General features: G+C 41.1%; 1 protein-coding gene across 7 annotated transcripts in view; it reads left to right on the plus strand.

Moving 5' to 3' along the window:
- The first annotated feature begins 583 nt into the window (after nucleotides 1–583).
- Nucleotides 584–17,791, plus strand: part of DIAPH2 (diaphanous related formin 2) — a 1,011,052-nt gene continuing 993,844 nt past the window's right edge. For all 7 annotated transcript variants that reach the window (XM_072625718.1, XM_072625715.1, XM_072625716.1 and 4 more), the window contains exon 1: nucleotides 584–740. In XM_072625718.1, the coding sequence (XP_072481819.1) occupies nucleotides 618–740 (123 nt within the window). In that variant the 5' untranslated portion in view covers nucleotides 584–617. The remainder of the gene's footprint in view (nucleotides 741–17,791) is intronic.

Consider the following 17,791-nt stretch of genomic DNA (forward strand, 5'->3'; position numbering starts at 1 on the left):
AAGCTCCTAAGCGTGGGTGGAGTGGGAGTCGAGGTGGCCCTGACCAGGCATGACCTCCCGCGCCTTCCCGGCTGTCAGCGCAACTTTTGCCTCCTCCGTCGGCCTCCGCTTCCCCATCCGAAGGATGGGCTCCTCCCCCGGGTCAGCGCCTCCCCGCGCCTTCCCTCCCCCTCCCCCGCTCGCTGTCCCGTCCCCGGGAAGTGCCAGGCGCACTCTGAGAGGCGGAGGGCGGGCGCCGGACGGCAGGACCAACAGCCGGCGGCCGGACAGGCGGACGGGCGGGCAGCGCGGCTCGGGCGGCGCGGCTCTAGCCGTGCCGGGCATGCTCAGTAGCGCGGCCCGACTCAGCGGCGGAGTCGGAAGCTGTGCTTTCCCCGGCCGGGCGCCTGACAGCGGCTCCCCGGCCGCCTCGCAAGTGCCGAGGCCCTCCTAGAACCACCGGCGCCCCTCGGCCGTCCTCCTAGGAGAGCGGCGCGGCTCGGCGCGGGGGTTCGCCCGACGCCCCGGGGCCCGAGGGCGGCGGCCGCGCCCCCAGGGGCGGGCCGGGCGGGGTCGGGAGGCGAGCTCGGCTCAGGGCGGGGCGGGGTGCGGGGCGCAGGTGACCGGGGCCGGGAAAGATGGAGCAGCCCGGGACGGCGGCGGGCCCCGGCGGCGAGGAGCCCGGCGGCGGCCGGAGCGGCAAGCGAAGCACTGGGGGCCGGGCCGCCGGCGACGAGGAGACCAAGAACAAGCCCAAGCTGGTGAGTGTGCCCTGCCCGGGGGGGTGGGGGTGGGGCGGGGGGGAGGGGAGCCCCCGGGATCGCCGCGCGCGAGGCTTCCCCCCCACCGTCCGCGGGGGAGGGGGGCGGGCGGAGCCCCCGAAGGAGCGGGCGCGCGGGTGTGTGCCTGTGCGCGTGCCCGCCCGCGCCCGCGCCCACTGTCCGCCCACCCCTCTTTGTAGCTGCTGCTTGTCACCGAGCTTGGGGAGGGGGAGCCCCCCGGGAACCTCTCCGATGTCTCCCTTCCTCCTCCCCCCTTCCTTCTCTGCTCTCCCAGAACTTGCCAGAGCAGCCGTCCACACACGCTTGTGTCTGCCTCCCTCTCCTTACTTTTCTCTTTCTTTCCTTCGCTCCTGTTCTCACTTTAGTTACCCCCTTTCCCCTGGTGCGGTTGGGCACCAGTCGTGAGGAGCCCTGGCAGCGGGGGTGGGTGGGGTTCTCGTGGGCCGCCAACAGAAAGTTTGAGAGCCCCTGGCAGCCGGCTCCAAGTTTGAGTGGCTGCAGCCACTTCCTGCCGCTGCCCGAGGAAAGGAAGGGATCGTGTTGGGCAATCGTGCAGCAGCTTCCCCCTACACCCTGCCCTTGTTGGAGGGCGAGCCTGGGCCTCCCTTGTGACTCAGTCCGCACAGGAAGGAGGCGACGCTGGAAGTTTGGAGTTGATAGTAACTTGTCAGTTAACATCATTGGAGGAGAATTGGATAGGGTCACTCCGTTTGGACATTTAGAGATTTCGTACACATCCATCCTCCATACAGTGTGTTCTTTGATTTACTTCACATTTTCCTGGGAGCTTTATAACTGTGAAGTAGATACCTGGGCCGACATGTAGTCAATAAGCATTTCTGAAGCACACATTTAGACTCTGTTAAGCATGTAGGGTTAGGCCAAAGACAGCCCCTGCCCTCACTTGCCAACCTAACGGGGGAGCCTACCAGCAAACAATGTACAAACTTTATATGGAATGAATAGGAAATAATGAGCAGGAGGAAGACCCTGGAATTGAGAAAGGTAGGGAAAGGCTACCTGTGGAAGGAAGCTGGAATTTTAGGTGGGACCTGAGGGAAGCCAGAAGTGGAGATGACAGACAGTACTTCACTCCTGGGGAACCGCCAAAGAAAATGACCAAGCCAAGAGATAGAGGCATCTTCCTTTATTCCTGCACACCTTCTACTACATAGTGCTCTACAGAGAGGCCTCCATCTGAGCTGGCATATAGACACTGAGTAGGGCAGCAGCTAGAATTTGAACACTCATCTCCTTGACCCCATCTCTAACTCTTGGTCAACTGCAGTAGCTTGCATGTGAGAAGCCATTTCCATAACTGCTTGCTTCATCTGAAAAGATAATGGAAGATGTCATCTGGCTTGCCACAGAAACCCACCTGCATTTTTCTTGAGCCAATTTTTCTGTCATGGTTGGCAGTGAGTGAGATGTGTTTCCCCCACTTTTTTTCCAAAACAAGGGAGGTGCATTTGATCAACTCTTGTCCAAGATAGGTCACTAAATACTTGGTATTTGTCTTCATTCTCATATTTTTAGTATGACTTTTTTAGTCATTGTGAATATTCTAATTCTCCTTGATTCAGCCTGTATCAGTCATGGGAATTTCCTCATGCTTCTCTAAATTCATCTTAATGACTTTACTTTGCACAGTGATATTCATTACATCCATACACCACAATTTCTTCAGCCTTTCCTCAATCAGTGAGCACCCACTTTGTTTTTTTCCAACTCTGATACAGAAACAAATTCTGTTCTGAGTTGCACAAACTCTGTAAATGACTCATCTCAGCCAGCAAGCTTTGCTTGAATTGGTTTTTGTTTGGCTCCTATCTAGTTCGGTGCCGTTTGAACCTCTCTGTAATATCTGCGTAAAGGAAACTTCCAGGTTTTGTGTGAGGGGCTTACCAGAGCCTGGTGACTTTTGGAGGGTGTGTGTTGGAAGGCATGCTGGATCAGGAGTCAGAGCCTCTGGATTCCCATAATACATACTGTATTACATGTGTGACTTTGGGCATGTCACTTAAAACTGACCTAGGCCCTTTCCCCTTTTCACTTCCTCTTGTATAGAATGAGAGGGTGAGGCTCAATGCCCTCAGGTTCCTTATAGCTCTAAATCAATCAGCCTACAAGTTCTGCTCTTCTGCATTTGTAGTAATGTTGGTCATTTGGGTTTTGCTAGAATGCTAGAACTACCTTTTTACCTAACCTTAAAAATTCTTTAGTAGTTGCAAATAATTGGTCAGGCCATTTAAGGAGAAGCTTTTGCTTTTAAGAAGCCTGCTGTCAAGGAAAAGTGTTTCTCTTTGTTGGTAATAGCACCTCAATTCTGTTCTTAACTCCCTTTGGCTTTTTGTCCTGTTTCATCTTGTATGTTTCACTTGTCTTAGACAAAGAAAGACATAGATCTGTGGTGGTAAAACTAGCTATTAGCAGGATGTGATAGTGTCTGCTCTGGCTCCCATTGGTCTTTAAACTATCCCATATGGAGCACTGCTTTAAGCAAGGAGACACTGTTGTTACTATATAATTTTTAAATTTCTTTTTTCTTAGACTAAATGTAAGTTAAGCAGCATAAAAAATTGAACGGTATATCTTAAAAGCCAAGTGGGCAAAGCAAATAAAAACAAACCTATGAGAACAACATATTATAGATAAAAGACTTGTGACTTTTTGGGGAAACATTTAATTTCTTTAGTGTTGAAAGGCAAGCAGGAAATAGTGGATAGAAACTTGGGCTACAAGCTGGGAGTGTTCAAGTCCTTCCTCTGACAGGCACTTGCCCTGTGTAAACCTAGGCAAGTCATTTAGCCATGCACAGCTATGGACAACCAACTGTTTGCAGAGAAAGTAGTCACTTGCATTGGTGAAGAGTGTTTCCTCTCCTGGGAATTCTTGGTACCAATGAAAATCACCATTCTAGGCCTTAACCTTAGTATTGAGCTCTTTGAAATCTAGGCTTTGGATATTAAAACAAAATGTTGGAAGCCATATGTATGTGTTTGTCCTTCTTTGCCGAACAAGACCATGCTGTCAGAGAAATGATGACATGATTTGTACTTGACTTTGTTTTGAGTGAGGGAGGGCTGTGCAGGTCACCAGCCTCACTTCTCCTTCGGAGCCATCTGAATCCAGTGACCAGATATTCATCAGGATGACTGGAGATGACCCAGGATGAGGCACTTGGGGTTAAGTGACCTGCCCAAGGTCACACAGCTAGTGAGTGTCAAGTGTCTGAGGTGAGATTTGAACTCAGGTCCTCCTGACTTCTGCACTGGTGCTCTATCCACTGCACTATCTAGCTGCCCCTGCTGGAAACCATAAGGCCTCTTAGGAAAGATTTCACCTGGACTTTTCAACCAAAAACTAATCTTAGTAGAAGAAAACATTCTGTCTAAGCATTTGCATTATCTTGTTTTAATTAAGCAATTATTGCTGTAGTTACTATTTTCTTATTTGGGAAGTGTTATGGATAGCTTCTTTTTTTTAAAACAAAAAAAGGCAAAAGAAAAATTATTGGCTGGAATTAGTATAAAATAGTTTTAGACAGTTTTGGAGGAAAGTGCCCATATATCATGAGGTATAGTAGAGAACAGTATAAACCAACATAAGTGATCTGTAATGAAGAAAATTCACCTGTGAGTTTACATCAATTAGTTGCCTGTACAAAATGTACCATGACCTTTGCTAAGATTTTAGCATGTTCCATACAAATTTTTTTTTTCGTTTGCAGATCTTCAGTCTTACAAGGCCTATTTAGTGAACAGTAGTGAAGTTGCTTAGACCCATTTTCCCCACTTGGCTGTTGAAACTGCTCTTTGATAACACAAAGTGTTTTTGTTTGGACTTAATTAGGGTCCTTGAGGTTCCTGAAAACTGAAGTTCAAGGACATGTTTCCTGGACATGGAGATCACTTTAATTTATTAATGTAGCATGAGCTTTTTAATCAGTACTAAGGAGACCTATTTTTTTTAACTGCCTTCTGGGGGAAACTAATGGATTTTGTCCAAGATTTAAAAGCTAGGAATGTTCAAGTTTACTTGAGAGATCTACTCAGTGTAGTCACTCCCTGCTGTTTTTAACACTTGTCAAATCTTGACTAATGATACTTTGATTTTGTGTATGTGATGACTTAACCGTCTAGTTAGTCTCTGACTTGAGCATGTCATCTAACTGCAAGGCTAAATTAGGCATGTTAAACGAATCATTTAAAATGAATGCATTTTGTCAGGTGAGATAGGAGTACGCTTTTTAAGTCTTGGTTATAGCTAGCATTTATATAGCACTTTAAGGTTTGGCAGAGCACTGCATATATGTCACCCCAATGGCCCTGGGAGGTCAGTGTCATTGTGGTCCTCATTTTACAAATGAAGGATTGGTCTGAAGTGAGTTGTCTTGCCCAGGTCCACCCAGCTAGAAATATTTGAGGAAGGACATGAATTCAGGTCTTCCTGCTTGCAAAGTGCTCTGACTACTACACCACCAAGGTGCAAGTCAAGGCAGAGTCATTTCTTTTTCTTTCTTTCTTTCTTTCTTTTTTTTTGGCTGAAATGGCATCCCTGTAATTTTTTTAACAAGATGCACCGATTAACAATGTTGCAAGCCATTCTAATCCTTCTCTTGCCTTTCATTAGCAAAAGAAAATTACCTTCTTCCATATATTTTAAAGTGCACTACATTTTTTTCATGCCTTTACAGTGTAAACTGTGCTGAATTTTTCAATGAACAAAAACTCCACAAATGTTCACAAAGTATCTAGTATAACTAAGGTAACTGTGCTAGTGATACAGAGGATTCTTTAAATATTCTAGATCCATGATCTTATGCTCCAACATGTTCAAGTTTCTAATGCTCCTCTAATAATGTGTACTAATACATTATACTAATGTATTAGTATAAATATAATAATACATCTACACACACATGCATGCATGCATATATGTATAATATATAATTTTATATATATATATATATATATATATATACATATATATATATGCGCATATGTGAGTACAACTGTTGACAGTCTGATTTCTTTTCTTTTGGACCAGATATTGTGTGATATTATCAGCAGGTGGAGCTCATTCTAGAAATACCAATTCCTGCTCTGCAACCAAAGGGGCTCAGAGAGTGGTCTATAGCCCTCCGAAGTTAAGGGCCACAATCCCTATGTGCCAGAGGTGAAATTTGAACTCAGGTTTTTTCTGATTCTGAGGCCTGCTGTCTACCTGCTATTCCATGCTGCCTCTCATTCTTATATCTAAACAAAAAAATAAAGCACTGGATAATATGCCTAGAGGCTTTCATATTTCCACTGCAGATAATATGATCATGATGGTTTACTGCTGACTGGTCTTAGGGAGAATTTATGAAAGGGATATTTAAATTACTAGTGGTGGTAGTAGAGAGGCTTGTGAAGAAAAGATGGAACCTGAAATGAACTGAATCACAAAGTGGGCTTCTTTAAGCATTAGGATAGTCCATCTAATGTATGTGTATGTCATGCTAATTTCTTAATATCATCCAGGCTTTATTTCGATATAATTCCATATAGGTGCTAGAACTGAATTTTGTATTTGCAATTTTAAGGAATACATTGTGCTTACTTTTTTATTTTTGTAATATATACTATATAAAGCTACACATTTTGAGCCCAAGCCTAAATGGAAAAGTACCCCCAGGTCTATGGTCCTTCTAAGCCAGGTAAAACCAACCATGAAGAGTTAGGAAGAACAATATTTAGGAAAGAATTTTTAAAGTTAAAACATTTTTAGAACTTAATATTCTAAGTAGTCTCAATCACGAATTGTTACATTTATCCAGTAAAAGCATGGACCTTTACTGAGGAGTTTTCTTTCTTTCTTTTTTTAAATTTAATTATTTTGTTTTCAGTGTTTGACAATCACTTCCATATATCTTAGATTTTTTTGCACTCCCTCTCCCTCTTCCCCCCTCCTTCCCCACTCCCTCCCTGAGATGGCGCACAATCTTACATAGGTTCTGCATGTACATTCCTATTAAATGCATATTGCATAGAAGAATTAATATGAATGGGAGAAAGCATAAAATAAAACAAAACTTAATACAAAAGAAAATGGTCTGTTTCTATCTGCAATCAAATTCCACAGTTCTTTCTCTGGATGTGGAAGGCATTTTTCCTCAAGAGTCCATTGGAAATTTTTTAAGTTCATGCATTTCAAGGAAGTACTAAGTCTTCCAGAAAAATTCCTTGCACACTGTGGTTGTTGCTGTGTACAAAGTTCTCTGGTTCTGCTCTTTTCACTCAGCATCAGTTCATATAAGTCTTTCCAGGTTTCGCTGAAGTTTTCCTGTTCATGTTTTCTCATAGCACAATAGTATTCCATTATATTCATATACCACAACTTGTTCAGCCATTCCCCAATGAATGGGCCCCCTTTGATTTCCAGTTTTTGGCCACCACAAAGAGAGCTGCTATAAGTATTTTTGTACTTGTGGGACCCTTTCCCATTTCTATGATCTCTTTGGGATAGAGTTCCAGAAGTGATATTGCTGGGTAAAGGGTATGCACATTTTTTTAGCCCTTTGGGCATAGTTCCAAATTGCTCCCCAGAATGGTTAGATCAGCTCACAGCTCCACCAACAATGAATTAGTGTTCCAACTCTCCTACATCTTCTCCAACGTTTATCATCTAACTGTTCTGTCATGTTAGCCAATCTGATACGTATGATGTGATATCTCAGAGTTGTTTTGATTTGCATCTCTCTAATCAATAGTGATTTAGACCTTTTTTTCGTATGATTATATATATCTTTAATTTCTTCCTCTGAAAACTGCCTGTTTATATCCTTTGACCATTTATCAGTTGGGGAATGACTTGTATTCTTGTACGTTTGATTCAGTTCTCTATATGTTTTAGAAATGAGGCCTTTATCACAGACAGTAGTTGCAAAAATTCTTTCCCAGTTTTCTGCTTCCCCCCAATCCTGATTGCATTGGATTTGGTTGTGCAAAAACTTTTCAGTTTAATGTAATCAAAATTATGCATTTTGCACTTCATAATGCTTTCTATCTCTTCTTTAGTCAAAAATTCTTCTGTTCCTCATAAATCTGATAAATACACTATTCCTTGCTTCACTAACTTGTTTATAGTTTGAATCTTTATACATAGATTATGTATCCATTTGGACTTTATTCTTGTGTACAGTGTTAGACATTGGTCTGTGCCCAGTTTCTGCCACACTATTATCCAGTTTTCCCAGCAATTTTTGTCAAACTGTGAGTTCTTATCCCAGAAGCTGGAATCCTTGGGTTTATCAAACAGTAGATTGCTATATTCATTGACTATTGTGTCTTGAGTACCTTACATATTACACTGATCTACCCCTCTGTTTCTTAGCCAGTACCAAGAGGTTTTGATGACTGCTGCTTTATAGTACAATTTGAGATCTGGTAGGGCTAGGCCACCTTACCTAACATTTCTTTTCATTAGTTCCCTTGATATTCTGGACCATTTGTTCTTCCAGATGAATTTTGATATTATTTTTTCTAGCTCTAGAAAATAATTATCTGGTAGTTTGATTGGTATGGCACTGAATAAGTAAATTAATGTAGGTAGAATTGTCATTTTTATTATATTAGCTCGGCCTACCCATGAGCAACTGATGTTTTTCCACTTACTTATATCTGACTTTATTTGTGTAAAGAGTGTTTTGTAATTGTGTTCATATAGTCCCTGGGTTTGTTTTGGCAGGTAGAGTCCCAGATATTTTATAGTGTCTACCATAGCTTGAAATGGGATCTCACTTTCTCTCTCTTGCTGTTAGACTTTGTTAGTAATATATAGAAAGAGAGATGATTTATATGCGTGTATTTTGTAACCTGCAAGTTTGCCTAAATGATTTATTATTTCAAGTAGTTTTTTACTTGAATCTCTGGGATTCTCTAAGTATATCATCCTATCATCTGCAAAGAGTGATAACTTAGTTTCTTCTTTGCCTATTCTAATTCCTTCAGTTTCTTTTTCTTCTCTTATTGCTACAGCTAACATTTCTAGTACCATATTGAATAACAGTGGTGATAATGGACATTCTTGTTTCATCCCTGATCGTGTTGGAAATGCGTCTAGCATGTCTCCATTGCATATAATGCTTGCTGACAGTTTTAGGTACATACTGCTTATTATTTTATGGAAAGTTCCATTTATTCCTATGCTTTCCACTGTTTTCAATGCAAATGGGTGTTGTATTTTGTCAAAAGCTTTTTCTGCATCTATTGAGATAATCATGTGGTTTCTGTTAGTTTTGTTGTTGATATGATCAGCAATGCTAATAGTGTTTCTAATATTGAACCAGCCCCACATTCCTGGGATCAATCCTACCTAACCATAATGTATTATTCTTGTGATAAGTTGCTGTGTTCTTTTTGCTAATATCTCATTTAAAATTTTTGCATCTATATTCATTAGAGAAATTGGTCTATAATTTTCTTTCTCTGTTTTGGCTCTTCCCGGTTTAGGTATCAGAACCATATTTGTACCATAAAGAGAATTTGGTAGGACTCCTTTTTCGGCAATTTTCCCAAATAGTCTATATATTATTGGAATTAACTGTGCTTTAAATGTTTGGTGGAATTTACTTGTAAATCTTTCTGGTCCTGGAGATTTTTTTCTAGGGAATTCATTGATAGTCTGTTCAATTTCCTTTTCTGAGATGGGGTTATTTAAGTACTCAACTTCCTCTTCTGTTAATCTGGGCAGTTTATATTTTTTAAAATAATCATCCATCATCATCTCATTTAGATTGTTGAATTTATGGGCATACAGTTGGACAAAGTAATTTCTAATTACTGTTTTAATTTCTTCCTCATTGGAGGTGAGTTCATACTTTTCATTTTTGATATTGGTGATTTGGTTTTCTTCTTTCTTTTTTAATCAAATTGACCAAAGGTTTATCAATTTTATTGATTTTTTTCATAAAACCAACTCTTAGTTTTATTTATTAGTCCAATAGTTTTCTTAATTTCTATTTTATTAATCTCTCCTTTGGTGTTCAGTATTTCTAATTTGATATTTACTTGGAGATTTTCAATTTGTTCTTTTTCTAGCTTTTTCAGCTGCATGCCCAATTCATTGATCTCCTCTTTCTCTATTTTATTCATGTAGCCATTCAAAGATATACAGCTTCCCCTAAGAACTGCGTTTGCAGTATCCCATAAAATTTGATAGATTGTCTCATTATGGTCGTTCTCTTGAATGAAGTTGTTGATTGTTTCTATGATTTGTTGTTTAACCCACTCCTTCTTTAGGATTAGATTATTTAGTTTCTAATTAATTTTTGGTCTGTCTTTCCATGGCCTTTTATTACATATAACTTTTATTGCATTATGATCTGAGAGGGATGCATTGACTACCTCTGCCTTTCTGCACTGGATTGTTAGGTTTTTATGCCCTAGTACATGGTCAGTTTTTGTATATGTGCCATGTACCACTGAGAAAAAGGTACATTCCTTTCTATCCCCATTCAGTTTTCTCCAGAGATCTATCCTAACTACCTTAGCCAGAGTTTTATTCACCTCCTTAACTTCTTGTTTATTTTGATGTTAGACTTATCAGGTTCAGAGAGGGGGAGATTGAGGTCCGTCACCGGTATAGTTTTGCTGTCTGTTTCTTCCTATAACTCCCTTAACTTCTCCTCTAAGAATTTGGATGCTGTACCACCTGGAGCATTTATGTTTAGTAATGATATTGCTTCGTTGTCTATGGTGCCTTTTAACAGGATATAGTTTCCTTTCTTATCTCTTTTGATTAGATCTATTTCTGCTTTTGCTTTGTCTGAGATTAGGATTGCTACCCCTGATTTTTTTATATCATATGAAGCACAATATGTTCTGCTCCAACCTTTTACCTTTACCCTGTGTGTATCCCCCCATTTCAGATGTGTTTCTTGTAAACAACCTATTGTTGAATTGTGGTTTTTAATCCATTCTACTGTCTGGCTCTATTTTATGGGAGAGTTCATCCCATTTATATTCACAGTTATGATTAGTGTGTCTTTCCTTCCATCCCCCTCCCTTCCCCTCCACAGTAGTTGTAATTTTTGACCACCACCTCCCTCAGTCTTCCCTCCCTTCTTTCAGCCCCCCTCCCTTTTAATCCCCTTTCCCCTTACTGCTTCCTCCCTCCCTTTTAGCCTCCCTTCCCTTTTCTTTCCCCCTTCCCCTCCTACTGCCTGTAGAGCTAGTTGTATTTCTGTACTTAACTGAGTTTGTGGTTCCCTCCTTGAAGCCAATCAGATGAGAGTACCTCTCAAACAATGTTCATCTCCCTCTTCTCTTTCCCTCTACTGTAATATATTTTTGTGAATCTTCCTGCAATATAATTTATTTTTTTCTGCTTCCTCCTTTTCACATGTGCCGTTACAGTCCCTTCACACCCTTAAATCGTATTTGTTATCATCACATCATTTAGTTTATACGCACTCCCTCTATCTATGTATATCCCTTTTATATATAATAATAAATATACAATTCTGAAGATCAGCCAGTATCATCTTCCCTTATAAGAATGTAAACAGTTTGCCCATATTGAGTAACAAGTTGTTTTTTTCCGTTTACCTTTTCATGTCTCTCTTGAGATCTGCATTTGAAGATCGGATTTTCTATTGAGTTCTGGACATTTTTTCAGGAAGGTCAGGAAATCCCTTATTTCATTGAATGTCCATCTCCTTGCCTGAAATAATATGCTCAACTTTGCTGGATAATTAATCCTTGGTTGTAGTCCCAGCTCCTTTGTATTTCAGTTCCTTCAATCTTTTAATGTAGAAGCTGCAAGGTCCTGTGTGATCCTGACTGTAGCTCCTCAATATTTGAATTGTTTCTTTCTGGCTGCTTGCAGTATTTTCTCCTCCACTTGACAGTTCTGGAATTTGGCAACAATATTCCTTGGTGTTTTTAGCTTGGGATCCCTTTAAGGAGGTGAATGGTGGATTCTTTCGATGACTATTTCTCTCTCTGTCTCTAGGACTTCTGGGTAATTTTCCTTGATGATTTCTTGTATGATATTGTCCAGGCTCTTTTTTTTCATCATGGCTTTCTGGTAGACCAATAATTCTTAGATTTTCTGTCTTGGATCTATTTTCCAGATCAGATGTTTTTACAATTAGATATTTTACATTTTCTACTATCTTTTTATTCTCTAGATTCTGTTTGACTGATTCTTGATGTCTCATAGCCTGATTCTAATTTTTATCAAATTGTTTTCTTCTGTTAACTTTTGCATCTCCTTTCCATCTGTTCAATTGTTTCTTTTAAGGAATTATTTTCTCCAGTTAAGTATTGTACTTCCTTTTCCATTTGTCCAATTCTCATTTTAAATTCTTCTGTGATTTATTTTTTCATATTTTTAAAGTCATTGGTCAGTTTTTCTTCTTTTTCTCTAATTTGGCTCTTAAAATCCTTCCTGAGCTCTTCCAAGAAGTCTCTTGGTGCTTCAGACCAGTTCATATTCCCTTCTGAAGTTTCAGATAGGAGTCCGGTCTCAATTCTGACCTCTTTGGTATTTGTGTTTTGGTCCTTTTCCCCCATAGAAAGATTCTGTGGTCTTTTCTTTTGTGCTTTGCTTCTTCCTCATGATAATCACTCTTTTCCTGGCTTTTAAAGTAGGTCTCTGCTTCTGGGGCACAGGGGGCTCTGCCCCACAGTTCTTGTGCCTAAAACTTGAGGCTTTGTGAGTTATGGCCTCTGGTTCTTTCAGCTAGAAGCTAAAATACCGCAGCTTACCTGGTGCTGAGCTGGGTGGTGTTGGAAAGCAGAGGCCAGGTAAGGTATTGTTGGTTGTGGGCTTCACCCTCCTGGGGTTCAGGATCTTCTCCTGGTTTGCAGAGGTGCGGCTGTCCGGGCCAGCTCTGGTCCTGCACTGGTCCCCTTCAGCTACAGCAAGAGGGACCCTGCTTATCGATTTTCCTAGCCTCGCAGGCTGAGAGACTGTTTACCCCTTCTGCTGCTCCCACTGTTCCAGGGTTTTACCCGGGCATATTCTCTGGGCTTGTCAAGGTCAACAAGGGGAAGGAGATAACAATTAACGATCGCTCTGCCATCTTGGCTCCCAGAATCGGAAATCTGGCAGTTATTTCTTAAGAAGGAATACTGAGTTGGATCACCTGTCTCTAAACACCCAAAACCAGTAAAACGTTTTTTAAACTGCCTTATTCAGTATGGATAGGTATATTGATAAATTATATACAGAATCTACTGTGCTATAGTTACATATGTTATAAAACCTCAGAGAAATAAAGAAGGATGAAATGAAGAAATATTTTTTAAATCTTACTTAATATTTTATTTTTTCCCGATTACATGTAAAAACAATTTTAACATTCTTGTTTTTTCAAATTTTGATTTCCAAAATCTCTCCCTCCCTCCCTTCTCCCACTCATTGAAAAGGAAACAATTTGACATAGGTTATATATGTGTAATCTTGCAAAACATATTTCCATGTAAGTCATTCTGTGAAAAAAAGAACACAAACAAAAACCAACAAACAAGAAAACTAAAGAAAGTAAAGAAAAAGTATCTTTTGACTTGCTTTCAGGATCTGCCAGTCCTTTCTCTGGAGATCGACAGCATCTTTCATCATAAGTCCTACAGAATTGTTTTGGAGCTTTTTATTGCTGAGAATAGTTAAATCATTTATAGTAGGTCATCATATAATATTGCTGTTACCATGTACAGTGTTCTCCTGGTTCTGCTCATTTCACTTTGTATCAGTTCATGTAAGTCTTTCCATGTTTTTCTGATAGCAATCCTGCTCATCATTTCTTTTCATTTATTTATTTATTTTTATTTAACTTTTAACATTCATTTTCTTTTTTTTCTTTTTTTTTTTATTTAACTTTTAACATTTATTTTCACACAATTTTGGGTTACAAATTTTCTCCCCTTTTATCCCCTCCCCCCCCCCAGACCCAAGATTTCTAATTGCCCCTGTGACCTATCTGCTCTCTCCTCTATCCTCCCTCCCTGCCCTTGTCTCCGTCTTCTCTTTTGTCCTATAGGGACAGATAGCTTTCTTGACCCCTTAACCTGTATTTCTTGTTACCCAGTGGTAAGAACATTACATTTGGTCCTAACACTTTGAGTTCCAACTTCTTTAGCTCCCTCCCTCTCCACCCCTTCCCCTTGGAAGACATGCAATTCAATATAGGCCATATCTGTTTAGTTTTGCAAATGATTTCCATACTAGTTGTGTTGTATAGGACTAACTATATTTCCCTCCATCCTATCCTGTTCCCCATTACTTCTATTTTCTTATGGTCCTTTCCCTCCCCATGAGTGTTGACCTCGTATTACATTCTCCTCCCCTCCCCTCCCCTCTATCCTCCCCCCCACTCTGCTTGTGCCCCTGTCCCCTAACATTCATTTTAACAAAATTTTGGGTTCCAAATTTTCTCCCCTTTTGTCCCGTCCCCCCACCCCAAAACACTGAGCATTCTAATTGCCCCTATCACCAATCTGCCGTCTCTTCTATCATCCCTCTTTGCCCTTGTCTCCATCTTCTCTTTTGTCCTGTAGGGCCAAATAACTTTCTATACCCCTTTACCTGTATTTCTTGTTTCCTAGTAGCAAGAACAGTACTTGACAGTTGTTCCTAAAACTTTGAGTTCCAACTTCTCTTCCTCCCTCCCTCCCCACCCCTTCCCTTTGGAAGTTAAGCAATTCAATATAGGCCAAATCTGTGTAGTTTTGCAAATGACTTCCATAATAGTCGTGTTGTATAAGACTAAATATATTTCCCTCCATCCCATCCTGTCCCCCATTACTTCTATTCTCTCTTTTGATCCTGTCCCTCCCCATGAGTGTTGACCTCAAATTGCTCCCTCCTCCCCATGCCCTCCCTTCTATCATCCCCCCCACCCTGCTTATCCCCTTATCCCCCACTTTCCTGTATTGTAAGATAGGTTTCTATACCAAAATGAGTGTGCATTTTATTCCTTCCTTTAGTGGAATGTGATGAGAGTAAACTTCATGTTTTTCTCTCACCTCCCTTCTTTTTCCCTCCACTAAAAAGTCTTTTGCTTATCTCTTTTATGAGAGATAATTTGCCCCATTCCATTTCTCCCTTTCTCCTCCCAATATATTTCTCTCTTACTCCTTGATTTCATTTTTTTAAGATATGATCCCATCCTATTCCATTCACTCTGTGCACTGTCTCTATGTGTGTGTGTGTAATCCCACCCAGTACCCAGATACTGAATAATTTCAAGAGTTACAAATATTGTCTTTCCATGTAGGAATGTAAACAGTTCAACTTTTATAAATCCCTTATGATTTCTCTTTGCTGTTTACCTTTTCATGCTTCTCTTCATTCTTGTGTTTGAAAGTCAAATTTTCTTTTCAGCTCTGGTCTTTTCATCAAGAATACTTGAAAGTCCTCTATTTCATTGAAAGACCATTTTTTCCCCTGAAGTATTATACTCAGTTTTGCTGGGTAGGTGATTCTTGGTTTCAGTCCTAGTTCCTTTGACTTCTGAAATATCCTGTTCCACGCCCTTCGATCCCTTAATGTAGAAGCTGCTAGGTCTTGTGTTATCCTGATTGTATTTCCACAATACTTGAATTGTTTCTTTCTAGCTACTTGCAATATTTTCTCCTTGACCTGGGAACTCTGGAATTTGGCCACAATGTTCCTAGGAGTTTCTCTTTTTGGATCTCTTTCAGGCGGTGATCTGTGGATTCCTTGAATACTTATTTTGCCCTCTGGTTCTAAAATCTCAGGGCAGTTTTCCTTGATAATTTCATGAAAGATGATGTCTAGGCTCTTTTTTTGACCATGGCTTTCAGGTAGTCCCATAATTTTTAAATTGTCTCTCCTGGATCTATTTTCCAGGTCAGTTGTTTTTCCAATGAGATATTTCACATTATCTTCCATTTTTTTTATTCTTTTGGTTTTGTTTTGTGATTTCTTGGTTTCTCATAAAGTTATTGACCTCCATCTGTTCCATTCTAATTTTGAAAGAACTATTTTCTTCAGTGAGCTTTTGAACCTCCTTTTCCATTTGGCTAATTCTGCTTTTGAAAGCATTCTTCTCCTCATTGGCTTTTTGAACCTCTTTTGCCAGTTGAGTTAGCCTATTTTTCAAGGTGTCATTTTCTTCATCATTTTTCTGGGTCTCCTTTAGCAGGGTGTGGACCTGCTTTTCATGCTTTACCTGCATGTCTCTCATTTCTCTTCCCAGTTTTTCCTCCACCTCTCTAACTTGATTTTCAAAATCCTTTTTGAACTCTTCCACAGCCTGATCCCATTGGGTGGGCTGGGATACAGAAACCTTGACTTCTGTGTCTTTGCCTGATGGTAAGCATTGTTCTTCCTCATCAGAAAGGAAGGGAGGAAATACTTGTTCACCAAGAAAGTAACCTTCTATAGTCTTATTTTTTTTCCCTCTTCTGGGCATTTTCCCAGCCAGTGACTTGACTTCTGAGTATTCTCTTCACACCCACGTCGCCTCCAGATCCGCCCAGCCAGCCCTTGGGGTCTGAGATTCAAATGCTGCTTCCCAGCCTCAGGGCTTTCAGCAGGGGCGGGGCTGCTATTCAGTGTGAGATTAAGTTCAGGTGCTCAGGTGGGGGCGGGGCCGCCACAAGGGACTCATTTCCCTCAGGGGGTTTATGCAGAGACTTTCAACAATGGATCCAAGCTCCTGCCTGCTTGGGGAGCCCCTGTCTGCTGCTGCCTCTGCTACTGCCTCCCAAGGGGGCCTGAGTTATGGGGGGGCACCACTCCCCTCTCGGCAAGCCGAGAAGACCCTCTCACCATCCTTTGGGGCCTGTGGGTAGAGGCCCGCGCGGTTGCTGGAGATTCCGTCCCTGAAGCCTGCTTGGATCCGCTCCTCTCGGTGCCCCGCGGCCAAGGCAGGGCTGGGCTCATCTCTGGGTCTGGGGTGTGACAGACCTTTTGCGAGAGGTTTGCAGGGCTCTCTGGAACAGAAATCTCGTCCGCTCCATTGTTCTGTGGCTTCTGTTGCTCCAGAATTTGTTGGGAGTTCTTCTTTACAGATATTTTATGGGCTGTGGGTTCGGAGCTAGCGTATGTGTGTCTTTCTACTCCGCCATCTTGGCTCCGCCCCTCCTGCTCATCATTTCTTAAAGCACAATAGCATTCCATCACAATCACATACCACATCTTGTTCAAACATTCCCTAGTTGTTGGACATCCCCTCAGTTACCGATTCTTTGGCACTACAAAAAGAGCTGCTATAAATATTTTTGTACTAATAGGTCCTTTTCCTTTTATTTTTTTAATGTCTCTGGAATACAGACCTAGAAGCGGTATTGCTTAGTCAAAGGGTATGCTGGTTTTATAGCCCTGTGGGCATAGTTCACAATTGCTTTCCAGAATGGTTGAATCAGTGTAACACTTTACCAGTAGTGCATTAATGTTTTAATTTCCCCATATCTCCTCCAACATATGTCATTTTCCTTTTCTTTCATACTAGCCACTCTGAAAGGTGTGAGGTAGTTGCTCATAGTTGTTTTAATTTGCATTTCTCTCATCAATAGTGATTTAGAGCACTTTTTTTATATGACTATAGATAGCTTTGATTATTGTGTCTGAAAACTGCGTATTCATATCAATTGAGGGATGGATCTTATTTCTATATTTTTGAGAAACAAAGTTTTTATTGGAGAAACTCACTGTAATTTTTTTCCCATGTGATGATTACCAGCTGGGTATTTCCCTCCATCCTATTTCTCCCCTTTTTGTCCCACTCTCTCTCTCCTTTTACCCTTTCCATTCTCAAGAGTGTTTTGTTTCTGACTTTTAGCTTCCCCACTTCTTTTATTCCCTTCCCTTCTTACTTTTGTATATGGTAAGATAGATTTCTACACCCAAATGAGTGTGTATATTATTCTCTCTTTAATCAAATTCTGATGTTCATGTACTCCCCTCCTTCCCCTCTCTGCTGCTTACATTTTACTCTCCACTGTAAAATCTCTTTCAGGCCTTTTTGATGTTGGTTAATTTATCCCATTCTGCCTTTCCCTTTCCTCTCAGTG

Source organism: Notamacropus eugenii, chromosome X, assembly GCF_028372415.1.
Source record: "Notamacropus eugenii isolate mMacEug1 chromosome X, mMacEug1.pri_v2, whole genome shotgun sequence".
Classification (NCBI taxonomy): Eukaryota; Metazoa; Chordata; class Mammalia; order Diprotodontia; family Macropodidae; genus Notamacropus; species Notamacropus eugenii.